This window comes from Colletotrichum fioriniae (genome assembly GCF_027942845.1).
Source record: "Colletotrichum fioriniae strain IMI 355084 chromosome Unknown scaffold_2, whole genome shotgun sequence".
Lineage (NCBI taxonomy): Eukaryota > Fungi > Ascomycota > Sordariomycetes > Glomerellales > Glomerellaceae > Colletotrichum > Colletotrichum fioriniae.
In genome coordinates this window covers 2234825-2247778 of record NW_027076838.1, presented here as the reverse complement: position 1 = coordinate 2247778, position 12954 = coordinate 2234825, and the positions used below count along the sequence as shown (strand labels likewise).

Below are 12954 nucleotides of genomic sequence, written 5' to 3'. Positions count from 1 at the left end.
TTGGCGTCTCAAACTCTCTCCAGTGCCCGCCCCCATTCCCGCTCCTTGGCTGGCCTTGGTTCCCTTTTTTGAAAACGCACCTCTCTCATCTGCTCATCCGGTCTGTCGCCGACTACCGTCTACACTTCACCTTCTGTCGATTTTTCCCACCCTCTCGTTGGGTTTGGTCTTGGTTATTTAGCCTACTTATTAATAGCGTCATACCAGACGTCAAACCCACATCTGGATGCCTACGTAACGCAGAATAAGGCCGCAAATCTCTAGGTAGATGGATGTGGTTTGATTGCTGAGCGTAGCGCAAGGTAAAGCCAGCAGCAACAGTCGACATGTTTGATCTCCAGAAATCTGCTCGCGCCGGCCTCGAGGGGGCCGAAATGGCCATACCCGCCCACCTCAACCTTCAGCGTGACATTGTCTTTCGCCCAGAGACTCCGACCTTGAGCAAAGAAATTATAGGAATATACGCCAATGGCGGAACCCTGGGCGGATATGACAATCTGTAACAAAAACAAAAGAGGAAGAGAGACAAGACAAGGGCAGCAAGCGTTTGATCGCCCAAAATCAAGCCTTCGACAAGCACTTTTTGCTCGTCGCAGCGGTGGATCACCCGTTCCCCCCCGTTCCCCCCTTCCCGTGTTCCATGTAATAAGTTCCAAGTTCCAACAAGCAAACATGCCCGCGCCTCCGTACTACCGTAGGCAGCAAAAAAAAGCTACCTTACCTAGCTACCTTGCTTAGCTACTTACCAGACCGTCTAATTCGTACTTTCCCCCTCTCCCCCACGACCCGGTGCTCCCTAAGGGCCGCCCCTTCCTTCCCATCCTATCCATCTCTCTCCTGTCTTGGCCTCCTCGACTAAGTACCTACCACCAGTGATGAGAACAGAAGTTGAGATGGTTCGCAGCCAAGAGGTGGGGGGGTGTAAGCAGCCCCAGGCTGTAGTAGTAGTGCTGTGGTGGTGCCAAACACTCGGGACCAAAATTGATCATCTATGCAAACAACTTCGTGCCAAGATGGGTGGCTGCCGAGTGCATCGCATGTCAAATCGGCTCGCCGAGCGCCAATCTGCATATGCCATGCGGCTGGGGCTGAACAATCAACCTTGCCAAGACTGGGTCTGCCACTCTTCAATGGGTACTATTACGTATCCACAGAGATGTTTCTTTGGCGCACAATGATCCCCACGATGAACTTGAAAATATATATCATATTGCTTGCTGTATTTTTCGCTCTCAAAATTTCGTTCACACGTTCGTGTCTCTATAGTTACTTTGTAGATGACGCACTCGCAAATGCTCTCAATAACCACACTTATTATACACTATTCAACCATTGTTCTTTCATGCCTCGTGCTCCAACCCGGGCCCCCTCCCATTGTATCGTCATCGCTCATACCTCGGCAGCTGTTCTGAGCCTGCTGCGTGATGTTGGTGACTGGACTGTCCAGTGCCTGCTTCTGTGCTGTAACTGTACTGCTGGCCGTAGTCGTCTTCGTCCGCTAATACCGGCGCCGACGGCTCGGCGACGTCCGCTGGCGGTGCTGACGCCGACGCACTGGGTCCAGCATCGTAGTCGTCTGGGAATTCCGGTGGCGCGCTGGCCTCGACCAGCAGCCGTTGCCGCTCGAGCTCCTGTTTGTCTTCTGTCCGCGCTTCTTGGTGTGTCGAAATGTCATCCAGCGTTGGCGCGGATGGCTCTTCCTCCACCCCATTCGCTCCACGATGTGTTTGCGGTTCGGGCTGAGGTTCGTCCTCGGCGTCGTAGATATTCGGCTCCGGTGCTGATGCCCCTGACGGGCCCGCTTCTGACATCTGGGGCGGTCGGCTCGGTAAAAGTCTCTCTTCTTGACGCCGTGCCCGCTCTTTCTCCGTCATGCTACCCTCGTCCGGAACTTGTGGGGGAGGTACGTAAGCTGGTGCTTGCATCTCCTCTGGAGGGCTCGTGGGGTGTATCGTGATCGTAGGCTGCCGACTGAGAGGAGCTGGCATCTCAGGAGGCTGCGGCCAGTAGCTCTCACCGTCGTCCGCGCGGATATCGTCGGTCGGCCAGGGGCTAGAAACCTCTTCCCTGCTGAGCGATCCTTCTCGCATTTGGTATGTCCGCAACGTATTACTCCGCCCACGCAACCTCGAGCTATCCGTAGAACCTAGAATGACCTCAAAAACGACCGAGATGACTCCCTTTTCGCGTCGTAACCGATCCGTATCTATCACATTTCCTCCCCACGAGTTGAGCGCCGCGTTATTGCCATCGGTGGCCCCTGACCCGGGTGCAAACTGAGCTACCCTAGACTGGCCTCCACCTTGAAGTTGGCTCGCGAGCCTGCCGCCCAAATCAACCAGGACTTCCACTTGGTACTTGAAACTGACCATGTCCCCAGGCACGCCTTTGATGGTCGGAAAAACATCTTCGGGCACCTTGAGCGATGCCGTCACCGTCGTTTCCAGTGTAACCGGATCGATAATGAGTGGAGCAACGGACTGGGATAGGTCCTTCCGGAAGACGCTCAGTGACGAAGTCGAGGTCAGTGATAGGCCTCCCAAACCGGTCCGTGATCGCGGGTAGTAGTCTTCTTTCGCCAGCTTGCGGGTTTCTTCTTTCGACATGATATCGGCGAACATGGAGGCAGGCGGTGCCGTGTCAACCCTGCCTTGCCGGTACATGGTAACAATAACACCATGCATGCTCTTTATCCGTTTGATATGCTGTACCGAGACCTTGACTGATACTGTGTCGCCTGGTAACGCGCCGCCCTTCAACATCTCAATCGTTGCCGTGATCGTCTTCTCGTCGACAGCTTGCATTTTGGAATTTGTCAGCGAGCTGCTGGCCAGCTGAGGCTCAGCTCTTGCTAGACTGATGCCCGTGCTTGAGCTGACGGTACTGTCACCACTGACTTCGCTCTGGATATCCGTATGCGTTGGGCTTCGGGGGTATTCGAGCGGATCGTGAGGGTGATCTTCTGTTGGCGCTGGTGACTCTACCGCACGCTCGGCATCGTGTTGCTCAACATCTGACCCTTGCTCCGTAGTTTCCACTGTGGCCGGATTCTTTTCGTTGCCAGCGGTCCGCTTTCGTCTTGATTTCTTGGAAATGGGTTCGAGATAGATGGTTCGGGGGCGTGGCGGCGCGAGAGACCCAATGTCTATTTGCTCAACCAACTGGATTTTTCGATCGCAGGACGATGTCGGAGATATCGAGGTCGGACGCGTCAGAGTTGCTGTTATCATGTAGGAAATTGTGCCTCGTTCAAACTAAACGCACGCGCGTTAGCAAGTATGCCTCGTCACGTTAGTCGTGGAATCCGGACGTACATCAATGCTACTAGGTAAGCCCTTTTCGGGGAACACTAAATCAAACTTGAATTCGTATTTTCCGGCCTCCAACCTGCCCTCACCACTGAGCACCTGCTCGTCCTGGAAGAGCGATGCATAGCCGTTGCCATGGTACTGTGCCGAGGAGCGTCCGGACAAGGCGGGTTTCGCGACGGGGGGCTCGCTGACGGCCGGGCCCTTGTGCACGCGAACGTAGCCATGCAGGGCAACAGTAAGATGGGTTATGCGGATAGGCTTGACTACGGTCAGGACTACAGCGCCATAGACGTGGTCGCCAGCCGAGTACTGGCGGTGGGGGTCGTCGGGGCGGACGTGGAAATCCGCGAGGTTACGCGAACGCGATCGGCTGGGCAGAGCGAAGCGAGAGAAGAATGAGCGAGCGGACGAGGTTGTTTCTTCGACGGAGCCGTTGGAATGCGAATATGCGCCCATGTATGCAACGACTTGTGGGCCGGGCCTTTGGCGGTGTCGTGAAGTTGTGGGAGTCGTCGGTGGTGGTGGTGGTGATGGTCGTGGCGGGTGGTGACGAGGACGGTGATGTCGGCGACGGTGGAGGAGTTGGCTGAGCGGAGAGGGTGGAAAGGCTCAGGCTCAGGCTCAGGCTTAGGTTCAGGCTCGGGGTGGAGATGGGGAAGGGGGCGCAGCAAAGACAACTTGAGTTGGAGCCTCGACGTCGACATGCAATGAGGGGATTCGCACAGCGACGCCTTGGTGGCTTACAGCTTTTGGCGGGGGGTTTAGTCGAGACTCGACGGTATTGTTGGACGTCCCAGTGGGTTTGTCTTGGCTCGAGGACGGGAAAACGGTAGGTCGGGCGGGCGGGTTCAGGACCGACTCCACGAGGTCTCGGTGTGTCGGGACGGTCAAGGGACCTGTGCTCTGGTCGTCTGGAGCACCTCAGTGTACGGAGTAAGGCAGGCAGTATGGGCCTTGGGGGGTGGTTTAGGCGGGCGTGGGCGTGGCGGGCTGGCGGGCTGGTTGGGAGAATTGATTTGATGATGGAATAGCTAGGAGACAGGCTGGGATCTGAGAGATGCTGGCAGCGGATGTTCTTGGTTGCATATGCCAAGAGCGAAGAGGGAGCCTTGCCAAGAAAGCTTCGCTTTTTCTGGAAATCTCGAGGGTTCACAGTCTCAGATTGCCCGTGGGTGCCGGGGGTTCAGGAGAACAACAACCTGAGGCAGGAGAAACTTGGGGCGACGGGGTCGGGGCCACGTAGTGTGTATTACTGTACAGATGGTGCGCCGGATGTAGATTGCGCGGACGCGGAGTTTGATTTCCCAAACAGCCAGACGCTGGATGGACAGTAGTACTGTGGTACTGCGGTAGGCTGCGACGAGCAATCGGGAGAGACGCCGGCCAAACTAGTCGACGGAGGGGAGGGGAAGAATAAGTGGACGGACGGACTTTTGGTGTTGGAGGCAGCCTGTCCTGTTAACTATTGTATGGTCAATGGGAGAGAGAGAGTATCCGTAGGTATCAGATTCGTACTAAACTATTGGAACGGAGTACGAAGTATCGGAAGTAGGTACTTTGTCTGGAAAAGAGAGAAAGAGACAGGATCCATCGGCCGACATTAACACCCGAACAAGTGACACCCCGATCCTATAAAGCGGAAGGGCGGCAAGGAAAGCACGGAGTGGGGGGGAGCCTGGGAGGACCACTTGTTTTGGGCAGCAGCAGGAAAAGAACTGGCTGGATTGGACTGTGGGCTGTCTTGATCTCCATTCGGTGAATGAACAGGCCATGGAAGCAGCCTCAACTTCTCAAGCAGGGTTTGGAGGGCATGGAAACGGATGGAGACGAGAGAGAGTCAGGACGCTGCGGGCTGCGGCATCTCACGGTACGGCGGTACGGAGGTACGGGAGTACATCCCGCGGCGCTCCTGCCTTGTCCGCTCAGTGCCCTGTCCAGAAAGTCCCTTCGTTCCTAAGTCCCCTCTTCCCTTCCTGGTTGCAGCTCAGCTCAGCTCAGATTGGAAAGTGCCCTTTTCACTCCTTACCTTCCACACTTTCCATGTCCAAGGTACGGAGTAACTTACAAAATACTAATTATGACCTTGAACGCGCTTGGTGTTGGTGGCTGCCCAGTACCTTACCGTGCAACGTGTTGTCGCTCGCCTCACCACTGGGAAGCTACTGCCTGACTAAGGATTCAGAAATCGAGACTCCCCGTCGGAAACACGCACTTGCCAACGCGGCCCCAAAAGTCGAGGCACGGGAATGTGGGGAGTTCTGGGACACCAGAGTTACAACAACACGCGGCTTAGCCGAACATCTCATGTTCAACCAACTATCTGCCCGTGCCTGGTTCCGAGACGACAATGATTGAGACGGGGGAGAAGTGGGATAGGTAATCATGAAAGAAAAAAAAGACAGAAAGAGAGGAAGAGCAGGAGAGACAACCACCGAGACATGCCACTCTAGTTGGTGCCATCCGAGACGCCTTTCCCCTCCGTCTCCGTCCCCGTCCCTGTCCCGAGTCTTCCACTTGCTATTCGACAATTCGAAATCTATCGAGATGCCCCGTGCCCTTGTTGTTGTTACTCCTCCTTCTGCTCCTGGCTCCTGCTATGTCTGGGCTGGCGCCTTATCCGAACCCTGTCTCCTGTACGGATACCTGAGGTGATCCAATCTTGTTGGCCCTTCTGCAGCATCGCTTGCCCATTTCTGCGAATCGGCGACCACACTGTCCACCCACAACACACACCTCCCGCAGATCCAACCTGTAGGGTGCCCGAAGGGTGGTATCCGTCACTGCCTTCTGGATGCCGACAGCCGACGGGAGACCCTGTCCTTCGAACACAGGAGGATTGATAACCAATGTCTGCCTGCCTCTGTCTGCTTTACTACACAAGACCCTGAGCAATCAGTCAACCAATGACTTAACTCCATTCGGCCAGAGGTTCTGCAGTTTTGAATAGACAAACACACAGATGGTATACGTGAAGCATTTCCACTCAGGATTCAGGAACAAGAAGTGTAAAAATAGCGGAGCCGGAAGGTAAGACGTACGGATAACATTCCATACCTTTGATACCCCGTTTACCCAATCCCGCCCCCTGTTTTTGCCAACAATTGCTGTATACGGATACGTCTTCGAGACATAAACCATGTCTCTCTTCCCATTTCCTCGGATCTAAAGCATAGTCCCAAAGAGGTGAGGGAGAGGAAACAACACAGAAACCCGCTAGCTTACCTCAGTCTGAGAAGTGAAAGATCACAAATTCTGATTCGGCCGGCCCCATCCTCTGTGCTTCTCTACCTTCCCCCCGGGACCTAGGCACCCTCGTCAATATTGACATCGGGAAATAGACGCAGGCCAAGACCAATGGCCCAAGATAAGCCTTAAAGTATTGCTGCGTTGAGTGGGATGAGATCCTCCTCCGCTATATTAGACTCGTAGACCCAGGCAGAATTCGCCTTCTTGGCGGTTACACCGTTTCTTTGAAGGCTGCGGATCTCCGCCCGATCTGGGACTGCGACGTGGAACCTTTCTTGGCTGGCGGGAAAGAAACAGTTCAGGGTTGACTTGTCAGCAACATATAGGCACGATAGGCAGATCAAAACCAGTGGACCGCTGGGCGCTTGGAGCACGGCCGTCCGTCTGACCCTTCGGCCGCGGCTCCTCATCCTCGTTTCGCCTCATCGTCACTCACTTCACATTTGGGCGTGCGCCGGACATAGGTGACTCGGGTGATATTGGCCTGCCTCGACAAGCCTTGTTTCGTTTTAACCGTCTGGTATCATGCTATTAATGTCTCGTCTCTTTATTTATTTCGCACACCATCGATGCTCTCTTTTCGAGCATATACCATGTTGATGCCCTGGGCTCAGCCTCATGATCCTCAGTGCCTAATTTCCCCAAACTTTCAAGTGACGTCTCGATCAATATCCAGACAACCTATTCTTTTGGCATCCGTTGCCCTGCGAATCGTGTCCATCGATCCGCAACAAACTCCCCAAAAACGCCACGTGCCATGCCTTTCCGGACTCCGATGCCATGCAAAATGCCCAATGCCCAATGATCCCAAGTACTTCTACACTTTTATGCTATGCTGTAATGATCAATCCAATGCTTCGCCGCTGAGAATGCTCGACAAAATGCCCGCTCCGACACCCTCGGCAATGTTCTCCATCTCCTTCTCGCCAACGCAGCTGGCCACTCGCTTGTCCTCTCCGGTGGGAAGCACCGCCTTGCGGCCTCTCTTACTGGGTGTCTGTGTCATCACAAGTCCACCTGTCTTTCCATCAACAGGGTTGACCAAACCCAGTGTCTCCAAACTTCCGATGACCTCTCGAAACTCTGAGCTTGACAGCGGGTGCAAAACTGAGTCTCTAGTGCAAAGGATAGCGTACGTCTCGTACAAAGTTTTGACTGTGGGTGCCATCGTTTGTGACTTGGTGGGGGTAGAAGGGCCAGTGGTCATCCTCAGCGCTCGGTTGCGCTTCTCGAGGGCCACCAATGAGCAGAGCGCTGCCTTCTGTTGAAGGTTGAGTGCCTTTAGCCTCTGATTGGTTCCGTTGCTGAAGGCTGCCTGCGTAACTTGGTTCAAATGCTTGAGGAGCACTCGGGGTGCACTCTCGGCTGTCAGCGCCTTAAGGGATGTTGCGGCGACGTGTGAGACGCTCCTCGAGGACCCGCTGGAGCCGGCCATATTCGCATTTTCGCCGAGAGGCTTCCGGGACGGTGTCATCTGCAGAACCTTTTCTCTTGCTTCGTTCTCGTGTTGCCGTCTGGTCTCTGACTCGACCACGTCCAGCGCTCTTCGGCAGATTTCGAAAGCCTTGCGCAAATCCCCGGTCTGACTCGAAACCTTGCGCGAGCAGAGCTCAATCGCCGCAGGATGGAAAAAGGGAAGCGTCTTGTTGCTGCTGTCGGTCGGCAATAACGTCATCAGGCGAGTGCTGATGATACTTTTGATTTGCGCGGCTGAGTATGGGTGGAAGGGAAGAAGATCCGGCTTGAGGTTTTTGGATTTCAGACGTGGCAGAAATCGGTCGGTGAGGTCGAGGGCGTTCGCAATTCCAATAAGCACCAGTCGTGAAGGCTGCTGCAGAGACCATTCAAACAAACGATACAGACTTTCCAAGCCCATCGTTAGGATGTGGTCGATTTCATCCAAAACAAGCAAGTAGACAGGTGAGCCCTTCTTCTTCGTCACAAAAATCTTTTGCAATTCCTCCATTGCCAATGTTTCCGGCAGATCGCTTTCATGTCCAAGAAGCTCTAACAAGGTATTGTAGAGGTCCTTTGACGACTTGACACTCATGCAGTTGACGTATGCTTGACGCACAGCGGTCGCTTCTGTGGACTTTTCCGTAATCTCCTTAACCATGGCGCTTTTCCCGGTTCCAGGGGGGCCGCTGACATAGAGGCATCCATTGGGAGTTGTGGAGGAGCAGCGTTGAACAAATTGCGTCAGTTGCTCTCGTTCTTTCTCGCGTCCAACAAGCTCGCCTGGGTCGGCACCCCGAGCAAAGAGTTGCCGGGCGGAATGGTAGACGGTTTGGAGAGAGCCGGGAGTCAGGGGGGATTGGGGCGTCAGCCTCTGGAAAAGCTTGCCAGCAGACTTGACGACCTGGCGAGGGGTCGATGGAGAGTTCGCAAAGACATCGCGATGTCTTGGGGTCTGAGGCGTGATTGGGATCGACTTCAAGAAGTTCTGGGAGGGGGAACGTCTGAGCTTCTTTGCAGCCGGCTCAACGTAGGTGTCGTCGAGATCGTTGTCGACATCTGGCGTGGTGGCAGTTACTTCGGGATCCGCGTTCTCGTCGTTCTCTGAAGCAGCTCGGGTTTGCCGTCTGGTACGCTTGGAAGGAAGGTCGACCAAGTCTGGGTTGTCTGTGAGAAAGTGCGCTTGGGTTACAGAAGTGATAAAGCCTACCTTGATCCTGGACGGACCTCGTCCGCTTGCCGAGTGAGGCACGAGACATTGTTGCTGGGTATTACGATTATGGTAAAGAGGCAATCGTGACTGACAATTCCAAAGCAGACAACGCAGGAAAGCTTGTTCAAGGTACCAACAAATGTGAAGTAGGAAGTATCGAGGTGTGGGAAGTGGGAAGCTGTAAGTGGAACTGCAGAGTCTTAATTAAGTGGTAGGCGCGCGCCAGCACGATGACCGGGGAACGTCGCGATACCAGGGTCGCGGAACGCGCTTTCTCGCGATTCAATTAAACACGGATCGGTAGAGTGGTCTGGTCCGTGCGCACGCGAACAGGAAAGACGGGTCTCGTCTTCGTGCCTTCTTGCCTTCCCCTGGTTCATGGCTCGTGCGCACCGGTACCTTACATAATGCAAATGGGACACGGTCAGTTTCACAGTGTTGGCTCATATCGCCTACGACCGCACTGTCTACCCCTGTTTCCCCATGACGGCCACAGACGGCTTGTGGCAATCGACGACCGGCCTATTGAGGCAGCGGAGGTGCCCGGCATTCTAGCATGAACGGCGGACAAAGCCGCCATTCCACGATACCTGTCTTGGCTCATGGCAATCATCTTTTTCCTCGCAGATGTGTTTTGATTCTCTCCCACAATGACACACAGACGATCTCTGATTTCAATTTCATATACACATTCACTCGGACATGCATGGGCTTGGACGGGCACTTCGTCTCACCTAATCCGGCGCATTTGTTAGACAGAGGGGCACTAGGTCACTAACGTTCCCAACGTTGCTGTTTACCTACTTCCATACCCCTCCCTAACAACCCTGACTACCAACTCATATTGTGCCTTTGATCACCTGTGGTGTTCGCGGAAACACTTTTCGCCATCATGATTGACGCGGATATGAGTAGCTATAACTCCCGGGTAGATGAGTTCAGGGATAGGGAGTACCCCATGATCAAAGGTTCATTGGCTCATCAACTACAGTAACTCTATCTCAACTTGCTAACCAACAACACAGACTCTATATATCTCGACCATGCCGGAGCAACGCTGTATGCAAAGTCTCTGGTTGACAGATTCTCTGCAGAGTTGACCTCAAACTTATTGGGCAACCCCCACTCCGCTTCGCCTTCTTCTCAGTATAGCACTTCTCGCATTGAAGACATTCGCCTCAAACTTCTCCGTTTTTTCAACGCTGACCCTGAGGAATTTGATTTGGTCTTCGTTTCCAACACCACAGCTGGGATCAAACTTGTTTCCGACGCCTTCCGAGCCTCACCAGATGGCTTTTCTTACGTATACCACCAAGCTTGCCACACAAGTATAATAGGGGTTCGTGAAGAGGCGCGCGAGAGCAGATGCGTTACGGATGGCGATGTGAGACGTTGGATTGATGGGCAATCTCCTCTGGATGATTCGGAAGCATCGGACTCGCCCACGTTATTTTCATATACGGCCCAGTCTCACATGGATGGGCGACGTTACCCGTTAACGTGGCCATCTCTACTGCGAGAGTCGCCTGCCGCCTCACATCGGCAATTTTACACGTTATTGGACGCAGCCTCACTAGTGGCCACCTCCCCCCTCTAGATCTCAGTAACTCGAATACGGCACCCGATTTCACGGTTTTGAGTCTCTACAAAATCTTTGGCTTTCCAGACCTGGGTGCTTTGATTGTTAGAAGGCAGGCCGAGCCGATTTTCAACCAAAGACGTTATTTCGGGGGTGGCACCGTTGATGTGGTTGTCTGCGGAAAAGAAAGATGGCATGCCCCAAAATCGGCGTTCCTTCATGAGAGGCTAGAGGATGGCACTCTTCCGTTCCATAACATCATTGGACTTGATGCTGCTCTAGATGTTCACGCAGAGCTCTTCGGAAGTATGACTTGCGTGGCATCGCACACCGCATTCCTAAGAAACCGACTATACGATGGACTTGCCAGCCTCAAACATGGAAATGGGCTGCCCGTTTGCACCATTTACTCAGAACGGCGCAGCGGGGTCAATGGCTCAGTGGGAAGCGGGCCAGTCATCTCATTCAATATTCGCGACGCTGCCGGGGCCTGGATCAGTCTATACGAGCTTGAAAAATTGGCCACGTTGAAAGACTTACATATTCGAACCGGCGGCGTCTGCAGTCCTGGAGGTATCGCTTCGGCACTCGGCCTGAGCCCATGGGAGATGAGGAAGAATTTCTCCGCTGGGTTTCGCTGCGGCACTGACCAAGATATCATCGCTGGAAAGCCGACTGGGGTCATTCGAGCAAGTCTTGGTGCGATGAGCACTATTTCTGACGTTGACTTCCTAATCGACTTTATCGACGAATTCTATCGAGAAGAGGCATCAGTCGATGACTGTCGCAACGAAAACCAGACTTTGTCGATAGGGTTTCAAGTCCAGGGCATCAGCGTCTATCCGATCAAAAGCTGTGGTGGCTTTGCTGTTCCCCTCGGTATGGGTTGGGAAATCATGCCCGAAGGTCTGGCTTGGGACAGAGAATGGTGTCTTGTCCACCAAGGATCAGGACAAGCACTGAGCCAGAAGAGGTATCCCAAGATGGCCCTCTTCAAACCCACTCTTGATTTCGGCGGCGGCGTGCTGCGTGTAGCGTACAGAGGGAGCAAACCTTCTCACCTGTCCGACGAGATCTCAGTTCCCCTTTCTGCGGATCCCACTTACTTCGAAACGAATGGCTGTCCTCGTGAGAGGTCCTCACGAGTATGCGGCGACAAGATTACGACGCAAGTCTACGCGTCTGATCATGTCAATGGCTTCTTCAGCGATATCCTCGGTGTGCCGTGCGCATTGGCACGATTTCCAGCGGGAGGACAGGGACCAAGTATGCGCCACTCGAAAGCCAAGGTGCAAAAACATCAGCACCCTCAAGTTTGGTCCCGAAAGGGGAGTTTTGAGGCGTCTCCAGAGTTGCCTTCCCCACCGGACTCGGACTCTGAGCAATCACCAGCAAAGATCCTACTTTCTAATGAAAGTCCAATACTCCTGATCAATACCTCAAGTTTGCTTGCCCTCAACGATGAAATTCAGGCGACTGGCGGGGAACCAGTCCCCTCCGAGGCATTCCGAGGCAACATATTGGTTGGGCCAACTCAGGATTCTGACCATCTCCCATGGGCAGAGGATGGATGGAGAAAACTCACAATCGGCGGTGAGGATTTCACTATGCTGGGATCCTGCCGCAGATGCCAGATGGTATGCGTCGACCAGAAGAGCGGCGAAAGGCACCAGGAACCTTTCGTGACGCTGAGCAAGGTCAGAAGGTTCGATGGGAAGGTGTACTTTGGCACGCACATGAGCCATGATTCCACCACAGTACTTCTCAGAGAGGGAACGCATCGTCCATCAATACGAATTGGCGACATTGTCAGCGTAGGAGCATGATGTATAGTACTTCAGGAAGGCTTGGCTGGCATTGGTCAAGACAAACGACATTTGTCAGTGTAAGTTCTCAATTGTTTACAGACCTCACAGCGGCTGCTCCGTTCGAATAAGCCATAATTGCCCTCTCACCTTGAGTGAGAAGTTCGCCTTTCCAAAGCAACAATCCTCGGCGGTCGCTCCCAAGAGCAAGAAAAGGACCTCTTGTAACCAATTAGATCCACCGGCTGGAATGGAATCCCAATTCCTTCATTCGAAGGAAAGTCAGGGCTGGTTTCTCGTACCCCAAAACTCGTTAAGTATGAGATGTTGCCAACGAAGAAAGCC

At 53.8% G+C, this 12954-nt stretch overlaps 2 protein-coding genes across 2 annotated transcripts; both read right to left on the bottom strand.

Moving 5' to 3' along the window:
* Positions 1-1382: 1382 nt before the first annotated feature.
* On the bottom strand, positions 1383-3767 carry RIM8 (ph-response sensor protein; the record flags this gene model as incomplete). Its single annotated transcript, XM_065756521.1, has 2 exons — positions 1383-3254; positions 3315-3767. The coding sequence occupies 2 exons, from the start codon at positions 3765-3767 to the stop codon at positions 1383-1385; spliced, it is 2325 nt and encodes a 774-aa protein (XP_065614890.1).
* A 3634-nt stretch (positions 3768-7401) lies between these two features.
* On the bottom strand, positions 7402-9271 carry CDC6 (AAA ATPase; the record flags this gene model as incomplete). Its single annotated transcript, XM_065756520.1, has 2 exons — positions 7402-9170; positions 9223-9271. The coding sequence occupies 2 exons, from the start codon at positions 9269-9271 to the stop codon at positions 7402-7404; spliced, it is 1818 nt and encodes a 605-aa protein (XP_065614889.1).
* Positions 9272-12954: the final 3683 nt, after the last annotated feature.